This window comes from Rhincodon typus, chromosome 9 (genome assembly GCF_021869965.1).
Source record: "Rhincodon typus isolate 14 chromosome 9, sRhiTyp1.1, whole genome shotgun sequence".
NCBI classification, from domain to species: Eukaryota; Metazoa; Chordata; class Chondrichthyes; order Orectolobiformes; family Rhincodontidae; genus Rhincodon; species Rhincodon typus.
In genome coordinates, this window is record NC_063340.1 from 22,552,965 (window position 1) to 22,576,188 (window position 23,224).

General features: G+C 41.1%; 1 protein-coding gene across 1 annotated transcript in view; it reads right to left on the bottom strand.

The window, feature by feature from the left end:
* LOC125484060 (parkin coregulated gene protein homolog) overlaps positions 1–23,224 on the bottom strand; it is a 181,197-nt gene that overhangs the window by 88,805 nt on the left and 69,168 nt on the right. The window contains exon 2 of the mRNA XM_048601301.1: positions 20,079–20,213. Coding sequence (XP_048457258.1) covers positions 20,079–20,213 — 135 coding nt within the window. The remainder of the gene's footprint in view (positions 1–20,078; positions 20,214–23,224) is intronic.

Below are 23,224 nucleotides of genomic sequence, written 5' to 3' on the forward strand. Positions count from 1 at the left end.
GGCTGGACAGAGTAGATAGGGAGAAGCTATTCCCACTCTTGAAACAAAAAAGAATAAGAGGGCGTAGATTTAAACTGAAGTACAAATAAAGCAAAGGTGGTAGGAGGTAAAACTTTTTCACACAGCGAGTAGTTAGGGTATGGAATGCAGTCCCTGGAAATAAGGTAAAGGCAGGTTCAATTGAGGTATTCAAGGGGGCATTGGATGATATTTGGATAGAAATTGTGTCAGGGATGTGGGAATAAGGCAGGAAATTGGTACAAGGTTAGAGAACCAATCCAAGCATGTCAAGCCGAATGGCCTCCTCCTGCATTGTAACAATGCTGTGATTTCGTGAAGTTGGTTTATACTTTGATCTTCCAAGCCAGATAACTTTTCACTAATGCACTGATCCCATGTTTTATTAACAGAGTTACCCCTGCTGTTTTCCCTTTCTTCTTTTCCTTTCAAAATATCAAATAAACTTAAATATTCTGCCTCCAGCTTTGGTCATTTTGCAATATCTCTGCAACTGCTATCAGATCATAACAATTTATTTTTATTTATGTCATAAATTCATCCATCTTGTTAGAAATGCTCATCCGTTCAGATGATAGGCCTTTTAATTACTTTTCTTGTTTTCCCATTTTTCTTTATTCTGATCTTATTTGCTGATATACTCTTATGATTATACATTAACTCCCCTGCTGTCACACATCAATTATCATTATTCATACCATTACCTTGCACAAATGCTTTGTCTTTTCTCTTCAACTTTTCATGTTTCTCTTCTCCTGAACCCTCCACACCACTAATATACACACACCCACACAAACACACACATATTCTTTAGTTTAAAGCTTGCTCCACAGGCCTATTTTTGCAACTTGCCAGGATAGTGATCCCATCATGGTCCAGGTCAAGCTCATCCCAAAAGAACATGTCCCTTTCTCCTCAGTGCCAGTGCTGCATGAACGGGAACCAATTTCTCTGACACCAGCCTTCGAGGCAGGTATTCAATTCTTTGATCTTATTTGTCAATGCCAATTTGTTCAGCGTTCATGTAGTAATCCAAAATTTATTACCTTTGTGGTTCTGCTTTGTCATTCAGGTCCTTGCAGAACCTTTTTCTTAGTCCTACTTACATCACTGATATCCATGTGAACCACAATAGCTGGATTCTTCTGCTTCCACTCTGATTTCCTATTCAGTCCTGAGGAGACGTTCTTAGTCCTGACTCTAGGCAGGCAACTTTGGGACTCAATGTTTTAGCTGCAGCATATATTCCCTTAACTATACTGTCTCCAACTCTACCACATCTCTTTTTACTCCCTCAACCTGCAAGATCACAAGGATTGTGGCCGATTTTCTCATTCTCCCTAAGGTTACTGCTCTTGTTCATACAGATTGTTGGACATGCAGGCCTAAGACTCCTCCCATGTGCCATAATGATGATTAAAACTTTAGATCACCTATGAACCTACTGATTTTTCACTTACAATGTGTGTTTTAAAAAAGGACATAAAGCCAAAGAATGACTGAAAAGTAAATTTCGAGTAATGTAATTCAGTGACCGTCCAAAAAGGCTGTGTGGATTATCCCTAGTCTTGAGGGAAACTATAGAATACCACACCTGTTCGCTGTCAAGGACGCTTCAAAAAAAAGAAATTCAAAGGGAGATATGAACTGCAAATTGAACTGTAATTTCCTGTGAGTTATCTTAGACTATGAACATGATGGCAATGAAGAGAGCAGTCTGGTTGAAAGATGTATTTGTGCTTTCCCCTTTTCCAGAATATGCAAGTACTGCTAGTTTCAACCCTGTCCTTTGAGTGCTAGTGGGAAAGATATGTGCTGCAAGAATCACAGCTAAGAAAATCCCTTGTCATCCCTGCACTTCTGTTACATGGCTATTACTTTGGGTGATACCCAGTAGTACTGATGTTGGTAGTTACTGTTGATTTCAACATACTTAGACTTGCATATCAGCTGAAAAGTCTTTGTCCCATTTTCTTTCAATTGTGGTTTTATTTGCTTTCTGGTTTTCAGCAAAGAGAGAGAAAGATCCTGTCTTGTCACTTGCAGTGCAAGTATTACAAGACAGAAGGTGTCTTTTTGCTGAAAACCAGAAAGCAAATGAAGCCACAGTCAAAAGGAAACATGGCAGAGATCTTTCAACTGACCTGTAAATCTAAGTATCTCAAAACCAACTGCACACCTACCAACATCAGTGCTGCTGGTATCACCCAAAGTAACAGCCACGATGTTCAACTATTTCATCTTCATGTAAGTCAGAGATTAATATGTACATCTTTTCTAATTGACAACATTTCTTGGACTCACCTTTTATTTCTACCAATGTCTAAGTTTGTTGCATTATCATTTCTTTTTGTGTTTAGTAAATAATAAACTCACTCTTTTGTTAACTCAAGAAAGCCTGGTTAAACACACTAATTTTAAAACATAAATTTGGGCTGAAAGAAAGGCATCATTAAAGAAGGGATCCTATTTAAGTTAACATTGCAAGCAACGAAATGGCCAGATGAATAATAAATGAAAGCCGGTTCATCCCTCCTCACCTAGAAGCTTGACAAGTTTTTAATCCTGTCTGGAACTTTGGTGTACCTCACTGGGAACTGGCCATATCAAGTGCCACCTCCTGGATTACTATACCAGCCTCGCGAGTCATCACATCCTCTAGTTCTTGCCTGTGCCCATTAGGTCCACTTAGCATCAGGTCTTCTGGCAGGCTGCACATATCTGCCATCTCTTGATATAAGACTAAGACACCTGTATTCCACTAGATTCAGGAAGCTCTGTCTCTATGTTGAGGATATGTTTAGCATATGCTGAGGTTTTGCATCCTGTGAACAGCTCAGCTCCTCATCACCTCGCCTGTTGAGCATCAGGTTTGTGAAGAGGAGCGGCTGCTGTTCTTTTCTTGTGCTGCTGCTGGTGCTCATGTTGGTATTTTTCTTGTTGTTCTTGCTTCTGCTTATCAGCTTTGTTGTCGTTTGATATCCACATTAATACAGAGTATGTACCTCACATACTGACCTGACTAAAGTAGATATCGAACACACAAACCTCCAAAATAAAGAAAGCAATCATAAAGTACTGAAAATGTAACTCTCACTACTTTAGAGTTTCAAGAAAAGCAACCTCTGAGAACAAATATTAAGCAAACGTCTTTTATATTTAACTGATTAGGTAAGAAAACAGCCATTAAATTTCCGTTTCTCGTGGAAAGTTTTGCTTGTAATTTCTACAGGGTTACTCAATTGGTGCTGTGTCTTTGCCTTATTTTCAGTCGCAAGTCCAAGTAAAATTGAGAAACTTGGACAGCCATAGTTAAATACCAAGGCCCATGTTAGCATCCTTCTTAATGAATGATTACAGTTTAAAATTAACATTCTGCATCCTGCAACCTAATATATTATAATTAAATGCAGAAGACAGTTGATTCGAGCTGGCTTCCTGATTTGTTGTCAACTTTATTGCTGTAAACCCCTTCATCTGCTCCCAAACACATTTGCTCCTGCATGTAAAACATCCAGCCTCAGTATTGGGAATGGTACACGTTCCTTGTTAAATGTGGTCTTTCACTTAACACTTAGTATTTTACGAAGTGTATTATTGGCTAATTATACTGATCCTTCATCTACAAATCATTTGAAGTGTATTTTGAAAATGTAATTGCAATTTTTTCCTCAATGCTGAAATTCCAAATTAATGCAGTAGCGTTCAAGGAAAATGACAAAATAATATGCTTCATATTTCACAATAGCATAATTATATATTATTTGAATTGTCTATTGTTTCTTTTAATGTTTTCACCAAAGTTTCTACTTTAAGGCTTACCCTCTCCCTCAAAGGTGGACTTGAACTTGAGCTTGGTAGCATGCTTTTCAGTAGTGTAAAGCTGTGAAGTGAATTTCGATTGTACGGTTTGAGCTTGTACTACATACCTTCTTAAAATTCTTAAAATGTATCAGTACCATTCAGTCAGCTTTGTTGATCGAATGGTTAATTTTACTTAAAAAAATTTTCTCAGGAATGAATAATGGCTTCATTTATTTATCTCTTCAGTGTTCTTGGGATGCTTGTGAGTGAAGTTTCTCTTTGAACAGCTACTATCCAAGTGCTTCCACAATATCAGGTAGCAAATTTTAAAATATTGACTCAGAGATGTTGAATGAATTATGATATATATCTAAATCAGGATATTGTATAACTTGGAAATAATCTTGCAGGTGATAGTCTTCCGACAACATATTGTTCTTTCCTCTTGCCGGGCAGAGAGGCATTGTCAAAGTAACCTTAATAAGTTGCTGTAATGCATCCTGTAGTCATTATGCCAAATATGTCACTGATAGAATGACACAGATACTGAGCCTGGTGTCAGTGTTGTCAATCAAGCAAATGCTGAGTTTTATTGAACTTCTTGAACGTTGTCATGGTTGTACTCAAGCAGGCAAGTAGTGAATATTCAATTACATTGATGAATTGACTCTTAATAGATCTTAATAGATGATGCTGACCATTTGTGCTCCAGAATAAGCCATGCCACTAGTCAAGCCTTTTCAAAACAGTTACAATATTGGCAACTACCCAACAAAGTGCGAAATTGACCAGCATTGCCCTGTACACAGAAAACAAAACAAACCCAATCCAATTTAATCATTTACTGACAGTGTTATCAAGTGGCAATCAATAAACTGCTTACTGAAACTCAGTTTGAATTCTGCAAAGACTACTTGCTTTCACATCTCCTAACAGGTTTGAACAAAACATGGAAAAGGATCAAATATCTCAAGGTGAGTAAGAGTAACTGCTGTTAACATTAACAATGCATCAAGTGTGACCTTAAGGTTCCTTGGAAAATTGAAGTAAATGAAAATTGGGGAAAGCTCTCCACTTGTGAAGCAATACCTAGCACAAGGACGATGGGTTGTTGGCAGTTTTGTGCACTATCTACAAGATGCACTAGAGAAGCTTGCCAAGGCTTCTTATACAGTACTTTCCAAATGTGTAGCTCAGCCTCCAAGTAAAACACAAAGTTCAACAACTCTATAGGGAACATCACCATCTTTATGCTGCTCTTGAAATCACACAGCAACTTGATTTGGAAAACGATTGTTGTTCCTTTATTGTCATTGCACCCACATTAGGGAGTTCCTAACTGTACCTACTTTCAATGCGTAGTATTTGGAATGAGGTCAGCCTGGAGGATGTCATAGAAAATGAGTTCCCTGATTGGGCCTGTTAATCTGATCCAATCAGAGAGTCCTGGCTTACAAAGACAAACAGGAGTTTCAGGGGTTCTGCTCATTCTAAGAGCTGGATCTGAGCTAGCATGTAAAAAAGGGGTGACTTGGTGACGGGATACCAGCCTTCATGGAATTATTTCAGTGGTGACAAGAGAAAAACACGCTCATGAAGAGATTCACTCACAACAGTGAAATTGGTTGAGAAAGATTCAACTTGATTGGCTCAACATTTTTCTATTTGAAAATGGCTGCCTGAGTGAAATCCTAATTAAATACCCAGAGGCTTTTCAGGGAGGTCTAGGGACTATCTCAGGGGCCAAGACCATCTTACACATTGACCAAAAAGTAATTCAATGAATTTGCAAGGCCTGCCCAGTGTCATTTTCCTTATGTACAAATGTAGAGGCAGAAATTAGGAGGCTGGGAAACAAAGGAATCATCAAACCAATACAGTTTGCGGAATGCACTGCATTGATTGTACTGATTGTGAAGCCTGATAGGAGGGGCCTTTGTGGGGATTTCAAACAAATAGTGAACTGCTTTTCGCAGCTGGATAAATACCCAATCCCTCACATACAACACTTACACGCAAAACTGGTTGGGGAGCCATCCTTCACAAAGCTGGAGATAAACCATGCTGACCTGCAATTGCAATTAGATGAGGATTCCCAGAAGTATACTATAATTAATACCCATAAGGGTTTGTATCAATACATAGGATCGATTTGTGAATTATAATGGAGAATTCATACATAACCTGGCCTCTATCCCAGCACCCTTACATTTGCTATTGAAAAAGCATCAGCCTTGGAAATGGTCTCATAGCCAAGATGTAACCTTTAGGAAGGTGAAGAAGCAGCTATCGTAGTCTAAGATGTTAGCGCACTACGATCCCAAGCAAGATATGGTGCTGACAGGCAATGCTTCCTTGTATGGTATCGGGGTGGAGTTGGTTCACCGGTGGCACATTGGAGAGGAACACCCAATAGTATATGCTTCCTGAACTTTGGCTGATGCTAAACGAAGATACGCCCAGGTAGAGAAGGAAGGTTTGGCAGTCATCTTTGGCGTGAAAAAGTTCCACCAATACCTTAATGGATGTAAATTTGTAATAGTAATGGACCATAAACCCTTGCTAAGTCCACTTAAAGAGGACAGGTGAATAGCCCATAGCTTCAGGTCAAATTCAGTGGAGCGCTTTTATTCAGAGTGCATACAATTACAAGTTGGAACACCGTTTGGGAGGCCAAGTAGCAAATACAGATGCCTTGAGCTGCCTCCAACTGGCTGATAAACCACTAGTGGTGCCACCACTGGAAGAATCTGTTATGGTTTTAAACTTTTTGGACACCCTTCCAGTCACCACTGAAAATACCAGACTGTGGACATAAAAAGATCCCGTCTCTGCAAAACTAAACAGCTGGAGGTGATAAACAAAAGGGGCATCACAACCAGAATTGAAACTTTTCTGGACCCGGCAAAACTAGATCACCATAGAGGACGGAATATTATTTTGGGGTGCAAGAGTGATTGTCCTGAGCAAAGATAACCACCAGATGCTGGCTGAACTCCATCAAAGTCATTCAAGGATTTCTAAAATGAAGGTGTTGGTGAGAAGTTAAGTCTGGTAGACTGGATTGGATTCCAACATAGCTACGTTGGTGGGGCAGTGCCCAGAGTGCCAACAAGGACAAAAATTACTGTCAGCAGCCCCCCACATTCATCAGAATAGTCGGGTAAACCCTGGACTTGGTTGCAGTTCGACTATGCCGGTCCATTCATGGGCTGTATGCTTTTAGTCATTGTGGACAACTATTGAAAGTGGTTGGAGGTGCATAGAGTTCATTCATCAAACACAGGGATGATGACTGAAAAGTTGTGAGCATCTTTTGCAATTCATGGGCTCCCAGAGGTGTTGGTCACTGACAAACGGCCATCACTTACCAGCAGAGAATTTCAGTATTCCCTAAAGCTGAATAGTAATTTTTATTGTAGGAAAGCTCCATATTATCAATTGTCCAATGGTCGGGTGGAAAGAGTAGTCCAAACTTTGAAGGCAGGCTTAAAGAAACAGCCTATAGCTTCACTCTATATAAAACTGTCCTGGTTCCTGTTTGATTAAAAGCACCAGCCTTTATGCAACTACAAGGACAGCTCCAGCAGAGTTGTTAATGGAGAGAAGACTCTGCATCAGGTTAAACCTGATCGTCCTGGACTTGGGGTTGGGATGAAACAGCATCAGGAATGCCAATACCAGATACAAGATTCTTCTAAGCGAGAGAGGCAGTTTACTTTAGGGGTTGAAGTTTGATGTAGAAACCATGGGAATGACAACTTGCATGGGTAAAAGTCATCGTCGACGCGAGCTCAGGTCCCATAACTTACAAAGTTTGGGTAGCAGAGGCAATCCTGAACAAGCACATCAACCACATGAAAGCTGCAACCTTGCAAACGAGGCAGGAGCAAAACATACACGACCCCTCAGAACATCTGGCAAGGCTGTCAGAACCAGTGGGTTCTCCCCCTCCACGTAACTTCAAAGAAACCTCTGAGGACGAGATGAACGCAGCAGACATTGCAGCCTCTAGTGTTCAAGTATTACTACTTGAAGAATAAGATGAGTTTCAGCCAAGACAGTCCAGGCACAAGAGACAGTCTATGGTCAAGTACCCACCGCCTGGGGCAGAGTCGGAGGAACTGGACCTGGTGCGAAAATGCTATAGGAGAAGCTACAGGACATAGAACAGGCCTACATCCCAGGAGTTAGAGATAGAGGGTTGTAGTAATTGGAATGATGTCAAGCAGGTGGGCCTCATAGAATATGAGTGCCCTGATTGGGGGTTTAACCTGGTCCAATCAGGGAGTCCTGGCTGACAGATATAAGCAGTATTTTCACCGGCTCTGAGGTAGCTGGGTCATTATCATGTACTAAGCATGTGTAAATAAACGGTGACTTGGTGGTGGGATACCAGCCTCTGTGGAGTTATTTCAATGGACTGCAGCACTTCAAAAGGCTGCATATCACCACATCCTTGAGGACAATTAAGGATGATCAATAAATGGTCTTTTTGCCAATGATCCTTGCATTACATGAATGAATAAAAAACTGTAACAAATCAAAATTGAATATGATGCCAAGCAAATAACCTTTGCAGAAGAATGACTGAGGAGATTTGGCAACATCTGTGGAGAGATAACAGAATTAATGGGTGGAATTTAATTAAACTTGCTACGTGAGGAATCCATTTGGAATCCTGATGATAAGAACATGGAAAGCTTTGCACCATGATGCAGAAAGATCTGCACGCAATAGGATTGGGTGGCAAGACAACTGGTGCTCAAACATACCAATGCCAATCTTCTATGCCTTCAGATCCTTCTAAGGATCCACTGACAACACATGAGATATCCCAGGCAGCATCATAGACAGCATAAAGGAAGTGACTAATGTGCTGCTTAAGAGGGATGGTGTGTTCATCCAATACCATACTAACCTTAAAAGTCAGGCTGAGGTCAAAGGGATTTTGGGCCATAGTGGGATTTCATAAATTCCATGCATATGGCAATCTTTTACATAAGCTTGTATCACTCTTCTATTCCATCCACATATGCAGATCAATACCCAATTTCCTATAGAGCAGATAGAATGTTTTCCAAAGATTCCATTTTGTTGCCTGGAAGGTTGTGGGGGAGACTACAGTTCGATCCTATGTGGATTTTATGGATCACCATTGTCCATTTCAACTTGCAGAGCTTGGTACAGTAAACAGGTAAGATCTTGCATATGGATGGCATGAAAGGGACCCAAAATATTTTCAGATAAGGAGATGGAGAAGAGGCAAACAAATAGGTAGGAATACCATATCACCACATCAGCAGAAGCCATGATATGGAGCTGCCGGTGTTGGAATAGGGTGGAAAAAGTCAGAAGTCACACAACACCAAGTTTTAGTCCAACAGGTTCGTTTGGAATCACAAGCTTTCGGAGTGCTGCTTCTTCGTCAGGTGACTTCACCTGCAGCAGAAGCAGCAGAATGGGAATATGTATTACAGAGGCCTGCCAAAATGTGACTGTCACCTGTTTCCAGCATCTGTTACTGTCAATAAGGGTAGCTACTCTCCAACTTGCCTCATCATATGCTAATGTCTGATGTCATATGCTGTGTTACAGTTCACTCATGGAAGTATGAGCTACTGTGGCAAAATTCACTTGCATGTAGTAGTCTGGAGCTATTGACAGTGCTGGTAGAAGCTGTTATGCCATGTAACAATTCTTATATCATATCCCAGGCTCTATATTTGACCTGTTCCATTGCATGGGGCAAAGCTATATGCCAGCAGTGATCTTGGAGAAATGTGTATTGGGATCCAGAAGTAATTCACAAAGAATCATTTACTGAATAAAAGACACATGAGCAAATGTTCAAACACTGTTTATCATAAACAAGCAACAATCAGAAAACCACCCAAGACGAGGCACCTGCTCAGTCCCAAGGCAGAAGGCACACTCAATTTCTTGGTCATATGTGATTTGTTCAATCTGCACAGATAGGCACAGGAACATCAGGCAGGTGTGCCAGAGGCACTTAGTAGGCTGGGAAGAAAGGTGGAGGAGTGCTTGAATACCCTCACTACCGGGAGCACCTGGCCTTTTGCATAGAAAGGGTGGCTGCTGCCTTGGAGACCCAGGTCTAGTGAAGTGCTTAGTGGCTGCTGGATATGTGTCTGAACCTGCACTGTATCACTCTAGTCATGGGTGCTCAGCATTAATGGCAAGGTGAGGGGGGTTGGGGGAGGTGGAGAAAATGAGGCACTTCAACCTCATTCAACCTTCCTCTCAGGATGACAATGGGATGCTAGCAGGTGCCTACAGGGAGAGGAGTAACACACAGGTACCCCAGAATACTCTCTCAGAACACTCCACAGTTGACCTGTCCCTCTGCTGCCCTCTGCCAAAACAATCAGTAAAAGCCAAGGAGAGTGAGCCAACATCTGGGCATGAGACTTTCAGCAGGTCAAGGTGCTTGAGGCTGAAAGGCACCAGGAGATGACTGCCCAGGTCTTCCAAAGCAACAGTTCTGGGTGCTCTGGGTTGAAAGGCACCAGGGGATGACCACCCAGGTCTTCCAAAGCAACAGGGCCAGCCACAGAGCAGGCTTCCTCCACCTCAGCTGCAGATGATGGGTATGCGTCTAAACAAAATGAAAAACAAAGGAAGAGGAAAATTTACTGAGAGTGCATGGGGGCATGGGACTGTATCATTGAAAATAAGCCATGACTTTTGTTAACATATTCTCACTTGCACTATTACAATGTTTGCTGAAGTACTATTTTCAATATACTTGTTAAGTCACATGCATGCAAGGTTAGAAGTCTCTTCATACATCTCAAGAAAGTAAGACATTGCAATTGTCAAGCAATTGTTCATCTTTCACATGCAACTGAGTCTTTGACTGCAGAGAGGCTCATATATCAGGATCCCTGCAATTTAGAGTCATAGAGTCATACAGCATTGATACAGACCCTTCGGCCCAACTAGTCCAAACCGACCATGTTCCCAAACTTATCTCGTCCAACTTGCCTGTTTGGCCCATATTCCTCCATGTACTTATCCAAATATCTTTTAAATGTTGTAAACGTACCTGCATCCACCACTTCCTCTGGCAGTTCATTCCAAACACAAACCACTCACTGTGTAAAAAATGTTGCCCCTCATGTCCTTTTTAAATTTTTCTCCTCTCACCTTAAAAATATGCCCCCTAGTTTTGAACTCCCCCAACCCTAGGAAAAAGACCTTTATATTCACCTTATCTATGTCCCTCATGATTATCTAAACCTCTACAAAGTCGTCTCTCAATTTCCTATGCTCCTGTGAAAAAAGTCCCAGCCTATCCAGCCTATTTTTGTAACTCAAGCCCTTCATTTCCAGCAACATCCTGGTAATTTTTTTCTGAACTCTCTCCAATTTAATAATATCCTTCCTATAGCAGAGCAACTAGAACAGCACACAGTACTCCAAGAGGCCTCACCAATGTCCTGTACAAGCTCAACATGATATCCCAAGTCCTATACTCAAAGGTGTGAACAATGAAGGCAAGCATGCTGAACACTTCTTAACCACCCTGTCTAACTGTGACGCAAATTTCAAAGAATTATGTACCTGAACACCTATGTCTGTCTGTTCTACAACACTATCCAGGGCTGTACCATTAATTGTACAAGACCTTCCCTCATTTGTTTTACCAAAATTCAATATGTCACATTAATCCAAATTAAACTCCATCTGCAACTCCTCAGCTGATTGACCCGATTGATCAAGATCTCTTTGTCATCTTAGATAATCTTCACTGTCCACTGTGCCATCAATTTTGGTGTCATGCTCAAACTTGCTAATAATGACTCCTTTATTTTCATCTAAATTGTTTATATAAATGACAAACAAAAGTGGGCCCAGCACTGATCCCTGTGGAACACTGCTGGTCACAGGCCTCCATTCCAAAAAACAACCCTCCACTACCATCTTCTGTCTCCTAACATACCGCCATTTTGCATCCAATTGGCCAGGTCACCCTGAATCCCATGTGATCTAACCTTACTAATTAGTCTACCATGCAGCACCTTGTCAAAGGCTTTACTAAAGTCCATGTAAACAATGACTACTGCTCTGCCCTCATCAATCTTTTTGGTTACATCCTCAAAAAACTCAATCAAGTCTGTGAGACATAATTTCCCTGGCACAAAACCATGCTGACTATCACTAATCAGTCCTTGCCTCTCCAAATGCATGTAAATCCTATCTTTCAGAATCACCTCCAACAATTCACCCATCACCTATGTTAAGCTCACAGGTTTATGGTTCCCAGGCTTCTTCTTACAGCCTTTCTTAAATAAAGGCACAACATTAGCCACCTCCAGTTCTCTAGGACCTCACCTGTGGTTATAGATTGACATTGCATGCCAGTATGGAAGGCACTGAGGCTAAAGGAAACGTCAAGGTGATTTGCCAGAGCCTGCAAACATGCTTCGACACTTCCCAAGATAATGTCACAACAACAAAAGTAGGTGGAAAGGCAAGGCGTGAGGGGGCTAAAAACAGAGAAAAACTGCAGAAAGGGACTTGGGTGTACTTGTGCATGAAACGTAGGAAGCTAGCACACTACTGCAGCAGGTCATCAGAAAGGCTAATGGAATGTTGGCACTTATTTCAAAAGGGTTAGAGTATAAGAGTACAGAAGTCTTACTACAACTGCATAAGGCGCTAATGAGACCACATCTGGAGTACTGTGAGCAGTTTTTGTACCCTTATGTATGGAAAGATATCTTTGCATTGGAGGCAGTTCAGAGATGATTCACTGGAATGATCCATGGTATGAAAGGATTGTCTTATTAGGCACCAATTTAAGACTAAAATGAGGAAGAATTTCTTCTCTCATGGGATTGAGAGTCTTTGAGAGTGTCCTTGCCACAGAGAGCTATGGGGCAGAATCATTGTGTATATTTAAGGCTGAGATGGATAGATTCATGATTAGTAGAGAAATCAAGGGTTACGGGGAAAAGGCAGGTAAGTGGACGGGAGGGTAAACTTGAAGGGCTGAAAGGCCTATTTCTGTTCCTATTTCTTATGGTCTTATGGTCACTGGACTAGTAACCCCGAACCTCAGGCTAATGTTCTGGGGCACAGGTTCAAATCCACTGAGGCAGATGGTGAAATTTAAATTGAATAAAAATCTGGGATTTAAAAATTGCTGGTTTACTGATGACCATGTAATCACTGTCATTGTCATAAAAACCCACCTTGTTCAATAATATCTTTTGGAGAAGAAAATGCTTACCTGGTCAAATGCCTACATTTGACTCTAGACCCATCGCAAAGTGGTTGATTCTTGACTCCCCTCTGGGCAATGAGGAATGGTAAGTAAATAATGGCCGAGCCAGTGAAACCTACATCTCAGGAACAAATTTAAAAAACCTAATTTTTCCTTATGAATGAGAATTCAGAATCACTAATGATTCCGCACATCTCATTAGGGAGATGTTGTTCCTATTGATAAAAATTTCAAGGGACCAGAGAGATAGTTAAGGCTGGGAGATGTTCATTGGGCAGTTTACATTCCTGCCATCCCTCACATCAGTGATCTGAGCAGAAAGGATGCAGAAACTGCTTTCTTTCACGGGGTTAAACACTACTATGGAGAATGATCAAGTATATCAAGACAATATACTCTCTGTGCATTCTGAAGCATTGAAGGAATACAGATGAAGGAATTAACTTTCTCAGGATTTATGTCAATGTGGTAGCTCTCATGAAGTCCTAAGTACACATGATTCATGTCATATCCTCATAGATGCATTCAGAGCTACATGATACTAAAGTTATGTGAGTTAAGTACATTTTCACATTACGACTTGTTTCATAATGGTGATGTAGAGCAGGTTATTAGCTACTTCAACATTGGCTCAGCTGAAGATTTAATTCACATATTCACATGAATTACATGAAATTTAGTTTTGCAAAATAATAAATGAAAAACAGCAAACCAACATGTCACACATGGCCTTTACACTAAGCAGGTGTTTGCCTGCCCAATAAGCAAATCAAATGTTCAATGAAAAGAAATCTGAATCTAGTTCAGTTATCCTGAAAGTGGGTGACAATAAGGATCTTTCTGGTGTCTGAAACATTGCTTTGACCTCCTCTCATGCCTGGCCTTTGGGTCAGTCTCCTGATCCTCAGCCTCTTCTTCATCCTGACAGAATTGCTCTTGCTGCCCAAATTCATGCAAACCCAATACAGTCCTCCTTTGTTGGTTCCAGTTGTGAAGGGCGTTGCTTACACAATGATGCAGAAACCCCTGTCTGAGTTATATTGACAGTCCCACAGTAGAGGTTCAGGCATTGAAACCTCATCTTCAGGAGACTTACAGTTTGTTCCATTATGGCCCTAGTGGAAATGTGATCAACATTGTGCTTTTCCTGTTGACAATGCAACTGGTTGCAGAGGGCACTCTGAAAGCAACATGAGTGCAATCAATAGCACTCTGCACCTTGGGAAAGCCAGCAATGGCGGAGAATCCTAATGCTCTAACTGTTTGACTCTCTTTCAAGGCCTCAAGAAGAATGTTGCAAGCACCGCCTCATAGAAGAAATAATGACTTACTCCTCCCACTTTGAATGCAAGGTCTGTCATGTTGTGAACTTACTTTTGATCTGCTACAGTAAAGTTCGAACTGTGTTTACATGAGTTACTTGCAAGCTTTAGCTGTGATCCATCAATTCCCTATGATTTTCACGTTTTCTTTTGTGTTGCTGTCCCTGAGGTCCAGATGATGCTTCAACATCCATCCATTCTAGTTGAGCCCTATCCATCACTATTAATTTACTGTTTTAACACCAGAGCCTATGCCTCTGGAGGCTCCAATGTCCTTCCTGGCTGTATATCCTCCCCTTCTGGAAACAGAATAATCACTCCCACTTCAAGGGTTCCCAGTGCCTGCCTATTAACTATGTGGTCCCACCCTACTGTCTGCAATTTTGTCACCATCTCCTCAGCATCCCAGTACAATGAATGAAATCCTTCTCCAGACTTGATCAGCCTGGTTTCGCCAAGACTGCAAGAACTGCCCTGAGAATTCTCTTGACTGTTCATGACCAAACAACCGTGACTCATTGCACCCCACCTTCCCTGCAAACTGACTTGGCAGGACAGCCCCAGCTGGCTATGTCACATCTCCTGGATAATCTCCCAAGAGCACACTTCATGTAATCTCCAGGCTGCTTATACTTGTCTCGAAGTCTGACCATGACCCAGGCATGGATCCCAGCACACACAAAGGACCAAGCATCTGACTGACTGTGGCCAACCTGCTGAAGTGGATTCAGACTAGCCCATGACTAACTTTGGCAATATCCCCTAAATGATTGAAATGTACCCTTATGCTGCTAAAAGCTTTGACTTACATACATTTTCTTCAGGACATCGCAATGTATTTACTATATAAGCTGCTGGCACATATTGCAGATCTGACGTTGAACTAGCACCATGCCATACAGCAACATGTCCATCTCCTGTCTGATTAAAACATTTATTCTTAAGTACTCTCTACTGCCATAAGCAGCCCACCTCTCTTTCTGCTCTAGAAAGCAAGTTATACCACAAAGATCACCTGCTTCTAAAGCAGCGCTGAACACCTTGTATGCTAAGATGTAGGTTATATCATGAAGGATCCCCAACTCTAAAGCAGCACTAAAGATGTTGTGCATTACAAAGCAGGCTGGGACACCAAAGATATCTACCTCTAACGGAACACTTAAAGACATTTTGTACTAAAAACTACAAAGGCTGCCTGCCTCCAATTAAGCACTAAAGACCTTGAGTCCTAAAAAGCAGACTAAGACCCAAAAATGCCTGGTTCGATGTCAGCACTAAAATTTTGCATAGGTATACAGAATGCCAGGATGCCCCTCATGCAGAATTACCTGTCATAAGTTTATAAGTCCTGACTATCAGTCAATTCCAAAATCTTGCTTGAAGCAATGAATTTGTGGCTGAATTGGGGTGACAACAAACTGATGTTGTGAGACCAATGTTTGCATGGGTGAAGGGTTCAAGATGAGTTTGGCCATTGACCATGGAGGCACCATGGAGTTGCAATGTGCATTGACCAGACAAAAAAAGATGCTCTGATTTATCAGTGGAGATTTTGTCCATTGCAACTTGCGGAATCACTGTACCGGTCATTTAATGTTTGTTTACATGGAACCGCTTTCCTGCTTGAGCTGCCTCCACGGTCAATGGCCACACTCATCTTGAACCCTTCACCCGTGCAAGCATTGGAAGTTTTGTGCATCAATTTTCTTGAAGTCAAAGAAGAAAAATGGAAGTGTGATGTTAATACTGCAAGTTGCATTAATAACGAGATGTAGATACACAAAATAAGCCTCTTTCCACTCAACAGCAAGATTCTGAACTCATCATCTAACGCTTAGGGAACTTATTCTGGAGAACTTTTCTACATATTGAGAATCTGATTTTTGGACTCTCGAATGATTAAGTTACCTTACTTGCCATCATTATCGCCACTTCAGAAAAGCTAAAATTCCACCCATTAACTCTGTTTCTGTCTGCACATCTGCTGCTTGACTTCCTCAACATTTCTAGCACTTTATGTTTTAATTTTAGGTTTCCAGCATCCATATTATTTTGCTTCTGAAATTCAGAATGAGAGGTCAGGAAACCTAACCTTTAAAATCAACCGATCATTCAAAAAATTTTTTTAAAAATTTTCAGCCTACACCTCTGTTCCTCTGCTACTGGAAATAAAATTTATGAATACATTTTTAAAAAAATGATAAAATGTTTCTGTAAGCAATAGAATTTTTGGTGTCCCAAATATATTCAAACATAGAAATATATTTCTAAACAACTGCTGTACCTTCTGAGAAATCGATTTTGCAACTTTCTGTTAGCTGAAGAGATTTAATAAAGTTCTAAGCTTCAAAGTTGTAGTTGGGCCTGAAACTCCCAGTTTCTTTTATCATTCACAGCAAGTCATCTGATTTTTAGAAGGGTGTATGCTTTTTTTAATCTGTTCCTTTCCCCATGCACTTCATAGAATTACATGGGATATTATCCTGGGATTTCTTGCCAAAGTCACCTCTCTGCCCTACAGTGCTGCATTCACCTAAATAAAGCAGAAGTACTGGTTGTCAGAACCAGATCTGGCAGAATTAAGGCCTGCCATAATTTCAAAGGCCTGCTTTCCCATGACAACAAATCACAGATTGTCCACATGCCATTGACTAAGAAACAAATTCCACATATGTTTTCGCAATTTTTTTGAAGCTCTTCAACCAACATAATTTGTGGATTTATATTACAAGATTCTGCCACAACCATATGCAATCTGCTGAGGCTTAATAATTGAGCGAGAAATAGCACAGGCTCCCATTCAAACTATCCTAAAACCCCTGGATTTGAATTAAGGCCAGATGGAAGTTGTACTTTGCTTAGATCTTCTTCCAGAGGCTATCACAGGATTATCTAACTCCATACATACTGTGGACTAGCCACTCTACTGCAACTAAAAGTATTAAATATAACACAACTAGATACAGGTATCACTGAGGAAAAAATCAATAAATTGAGAAGCGCACTAGGGAATGATGCAGAGCAAATCTTTACCTATTGTGATAGTGCCTTTCATTTATGTGTATTTATCTTAGAACTTGAAGACAATCAGGAGATAAAAATGATTCCTGCAGTTTTGACAGTTCTAGAAGAATTTTATCATTATTAGAAATCAGAACCAGGAGATACAGTTTTAGAGGAAGAGAACTCCCATTAAGACAGAGATTTGGGGAAATTATTTTTCTTAGATGGCTGTCAGCCAGTGGAATTCTCTTCCACAAAAAAGTAGCAGTCTGTGTAATTGAATTTATTCAAGGCAGAATTAGACAGATTTTGACAGACTTGCAATGGAGTAAAGCCTGCGGCAAGAACCTGAGCATGGAGACAACAAGGTGCAGAGCTGGATGAACACAGCAGGCCAAGCAGCATCATAGGAGCAGAAAGGTTGACATTTCGGGCCTAGACCCTTCATCAGAAATGGGGGAGAGGAAGGGGGTTCTGAAATAAATAGGGAGAGAGGGGGAGGCGGATAGAAGATGGATAGAGGAGAAGATAGGTGGAGAGGAAATAGACAGGTCGAAGAGGCGGGGATGGAGCCAGTAAAGGTGAGTGTAGGTGGGGAGGTAGGGAGGGGATAGGGCAGTCCAGGGAGGACGGACAGGTCAAGGGGGGGGGATGAGGTTAGTAGGTAGGAGATGGGGGTGCGGCTTGAGGTGGGAGGAGGGGATAGGTGGGAGGTGGGGATACGTGGGAGGAAGAACAGGTTAGGGAGGCGGGGACGAGCTGGGCTGGTTTTGGGATGCGGTAGGGGGATGGGAGATTTTGAAGCTTGTGAAATCCACATTGAGACCATTGGGCTGCAGGGTTCCCAAGCGGAATATGAGTTGCTGTTACTGCAACCTTCGGGTGGCATCGTTGTGGCACTACAGGAGGCCCAGGATGAACATGTCCTCTGAGGAATGGGAGGCGGAGTTGAAATGGTTCGCGACAGGGAGATGCAGTTGTTTATTGCGAACCGAGCGTAGGTGTTCTGCAAAGCAGTCCCCGAGCCTCCGCTTGGTTTCCCCGATGTAGAGGAGGCCACAACGGGTACAGCGGATGCAGTATACCACATTGGCAGATGTGCAGGTGAACATCTGCTTGATGTGGAAGTTGTTTTAAACATGAGAAACTGGTGTGCTGCAGTTACCATATCATTTTGGCTAACCAGGAGATTCCCATAGTCTTACTATCTGCCAGCAGCATTATGAAAGGATTTTCAGATTGATAATCAGTCTGTTTATCCATACCTTCTGTGGTCATCATGGGACTTGAAACTAGAGTTTCTGGCTCAAACGCAGGGACATTACCCACTGCACCACAAGACATCCCTTGTAAAAGCTCATACACTTTTAAGAGACAATAAAGGTAAAGAGTTTGCCCCTAAAACTGCTTTTTAAACCACGTAAGTACAAAAGGAACAAAGGCATTTACTTATTTACTTGCAATATGCATGAAAAATATTATTTATTGTTCAGATGCCACTTAAAAATCTCTAAGGAAATCCCATAAAATGTTCTTTCGAGATGTACACTCCTTCCATAACTAAGCAACTACCTTACTCCCCAATACCCTGGGCCTGCAATACAACTAGAAAATCAAACCATCATTTTACATGTTTCTTCAAGTATAATATGTGTGCAACTAAAAAGCATTCCAGATATTTTACTGAATCCTATTCCTCATCGAACCACTTAACACTAACATTTCTATTGATCTCTGTATCCAATGACAAAATCATCGAAATAAATCACTTCAAGTATTGCTTCAGTATCTTATTTTAAACATTCCACCAATTTTATTGATACTTTTGAACTCTATGGAATGAAGAAGAAACAATACCAATTTGCTGGCAAAGGCCCCCATAGGTCCTGAGGAATACAATGCAATTGTAAATATTGACAAAAGAAATTTAAACATTGAGCTAAATCTAAGATTGTACAAAAAAACTAATAAATTCCATGATGTAAATAATGCGTATTTCAACCTGTCTGATTCACAGTAAGGAATAGCACTTTAAATTGTTTTGCAATTTTCACACATGATCATCCTGTTACTTTATGCAGTGCGTACTAGCATCAGAGCATTCATTAAATATTGCATTTTATTTTAAGTTAATTAACCTTTTGCTGGATAAATGGGTAAAATCCGGCCATTTGAAACTGTACAGCAGCATGCAACTAACACGTGTTGTAGCTATTGAAAGCAGCAGTGGAATAAGGATTGACCTTCATTAATATTCTGCTCCACATCGTATAGGTCAAGATTGCATGCCCTATCCACTTAAGTAATTAAACCTTTCATTTGGAAACATTCTGCAGGAGGAGATGAAGCTTGAGAGATAAATGCCTGCTTGCTTGATGCATTTAGCTAGTTCCATTACTTGATAGACTGTTTTAAGTAGCTTCGGTTGCCAGGTCCTCATAAAAATGGAGATGGATTGGCCAGGAGAGAATAGTCTCAAAGGAAAGCTGACTCTCATCTCTTTCATTGGATAAATTTAATTGTTAGCAAAGGTGGGCACCTGACTCAGGAGACCTTTCTCTTGCCACTATTTGCGGAGAAATGACTCTATCTGATTAATTTGTAAAATAACCTTGTTTGACAATAGGAAATGTTACTTTTAGTCGTGCAGTGTTTGCCATCACTGTACTCCAACTCACCTTCCAGGCTATTCGATTTCCATGTGAACCATGTTCTAAGGCAATAGGGAAATCGCCTCGTTTATAACACTTGCGAAATGCTGTAGGTCCACTGGGTCTCTCGCGAAAAGATCCTGCAGATGAAGGACCAACGACCTTGAAAAGCAATTAAAAAATGTACCTTTACAACATTTATAGTTATCTGAATTCTGTTTCATCAATTTATAAATTTACAAACAATGATAAATTTAATAAAGGTGTTGAAGATGCAATGACAGTCTAGGGTTTGCCAATGAAAGCTCAATTTCAAAGAGATTATAAGAATAGGTTTAGTCTTGGCATAGGTCAAAAAAAGACTTTCCTCCACTGCCACCTTTGTGTTGCAGGAGATTAATGGTCAGTGAAATTGACAAGTATTCTTGGAACCTGGCTGAACTTTGTACTGTGAATATTCATTTCTATTGCTGACATCATAATCGGCCAATAGCTTGAGTTCCCACACAGAAACAAAGAACTGCTGGAATCTGCGTCAAGCACACAACAAAGGACTGTTGGAATGTATCCGTGCTCTCCCCTGCAAGAAGCTGCAATATCAAGAGTGCAATCACAGCAGATCTGAGCACAGTGCTGCAATTAAGAACAGCAGTGCAGCTGAGGGGAGCTTCTGTAAGTTTCTCTCTTCACAGTACCCCTCAACAAAGGAGGGAAACCACTGAACAACTCATTGACTGTTCGGAACCTATCAACATGCTATTACAAGTGAGTCCCTTAAGGAATTTTGGCCCCTTAACATTGTCGCATAGCAGCAACCCATGTCACAATAGCATTCGCACACCAATTAAGTGGTCACCAGGCCAACATGTAGCAAATCTACCACGAGTATTCAACCCTCAATTCACCAAATGCTTGCTATCATGAAATCATGCCTAGCTAATAATGCACACCACAAAATATAAACAAACACACACAGCAATATATTTCATTTACTCAATGTCTGAATGCTGCAAAAGACTAAACAACAGGACACCACTGGAATATAGTAAAGAGAAACAAAATTAGGCGATTCAGCCTATTCAGTCTGCTCGACCATTTGATCATGGCTGATATATTTATCAACTCCTTTCTCGTGCCTTCTCCCTACAACCCTTGATCCCCTTACCAACAAAGAACCTATCTATCTCAGTCTTAAATACACTTAATGACTTGGCCTCCACAGCCCTTTGTGGCAATGGTTTCCAAAGATTAACTACCCTCTGGTTGAAGAAATTGCTCCACATCTCAGTTCTAAAGGGTCATCCCTTTAATCTATGGCTGTGCCCTGAGGTCCTAGACACTGCTACTGACAGATGTGTATTCTCTACATCCACTCTATCCAGGCCTCTCAGTAATCTGTAAGTTTCAATGAGAACCCCCTTTATCTTTCTAAACTCCATCAAGTACAGATTCAGAATTCTCAACTGCTCCTCATATGACAAGCCTTCATCCTCAGAATCATTCTTGTAAACTTTCTCTGGACTCCCTCCAAGGCCAGAACATCCTTCCTTAGACAAAGGGCACAAAACTGCTATAAATATTCCAAATGCAATCTAACCAGAGTTTTATACAGCCTCAGCTTTACACTTCCACTGTTGTTTTCTAGGCCTCTTGAAATGAATGCAAACATTCCATTTGCCTTCCTAACTGCCAACTGTACATGTATGTTAACCTTAAGAGAATCTTGAACTAGGTCTCCTAAGTCCCCTTGAGCTTCAGATTTCCAAAGCCTTTCCCCATTTAGAAAAATAGCCTAGAACTCTATTCTTCCTATCAAAGTGCATAATGTCACACTTCCCCACATTGTGTTCCATCTGCCACTTCTTTGCGCACTCTCCTAGCCTGTTTAAGTCCTTCTGCAGCTTCTTCGCTACGTCAACACTATCTCCACCACCACCTTTCTTTGTGTCATCTGCAAGCTGAGTAACAATGCCCTCAGTTCCTTTGTTCAGATCATTAATGTATAACATGAATAGTTGTGGTCCCAACATGGACCCCTGCGGAACTCCACTATGTCATAGGCTATCATTCTGAAATAGACACCTATATCCCTACTCTCTGACTTCAGCTAGTCAGCCAATTCTCTATCCATGCCACTACCTCGCCCTTAACATCATGGGGTCTTATCTATTTAGCAGCCTCCTGTGTGATACTTTGTCAAAGGCCTTCAGGAAGTCCAAATAGATCATGTCCACTGGTTTTCCTTTGTCGAACTTACTCATTGCCTCTTCAAAGAATTCTAACAGATTTGTCAGGTATGGCCTCACCTTGACGAAGCTGTACTGACTCAGCCCTATTTTACCATGCAGTTACAAGTACACTGCAATCTCATCCTTAATGATGGACTCTAAAATCTTACCAATGACCGAGGTCAGGTAAAATGACCTATAGTTGCTTGCCTTCTGCCTCCCTCCCTTCTTAAACAGTGATGTTACATTAGCCATTTTCCAGTCCTCTAGGACCTCCCTGACTCTAGTGATTCCTGAAAGATTACCACCAATGTCTCTGCAATCTCCTCAGCTATCTCTTTCAGAACTCTGGTGTGTAGTCCATCTGTCCTGGACGATTTATCCACCTTCAGACATTTCAGCTTCCCCAGATCTTCTCCATCATGGTGGTCACTATGCTCATCTTTGTCCCTGACTCTTGAAGTTCTGGTACATTGCTAATGTTTTCCACTGTGAATATGATGCTATTTTCAGTACCTCTGCCATTTCTTTGCTCCCCATTGCTGCTTCTCCAGCCTCATTTTCCAGCAGTCCCGTGCCCACTCTTGCCTCTCTCTTAAGTTCTAGATAGCTAAAAAAAAACTCGCTATCTTTTTATATTACTAGCTAGCTGTCTCTCATACTTCAGCTTCACCCACCCTTATTGCTTTTTCCGTTATCCTCTGCTGGTTTTTAAAGGCTTCTCAATCTTCTGGCTTCTGACTAATCTTCACACATTGTATGCTTTTTCTTTTGCTTTTATGCTGTTCCTGACTTCTCTTGTCAGCCATAGTTACCTCATCCTCTTCTTCTTCTTTGGATTGGATTTCTGCTGTGCCTCTCGAATTACATCTGCCATTACTGATCCACCATCTTCCCTGTTAGGCTCCCCTTCTAATCACCTCTAGCTAACTGTCTTGTCTTTGT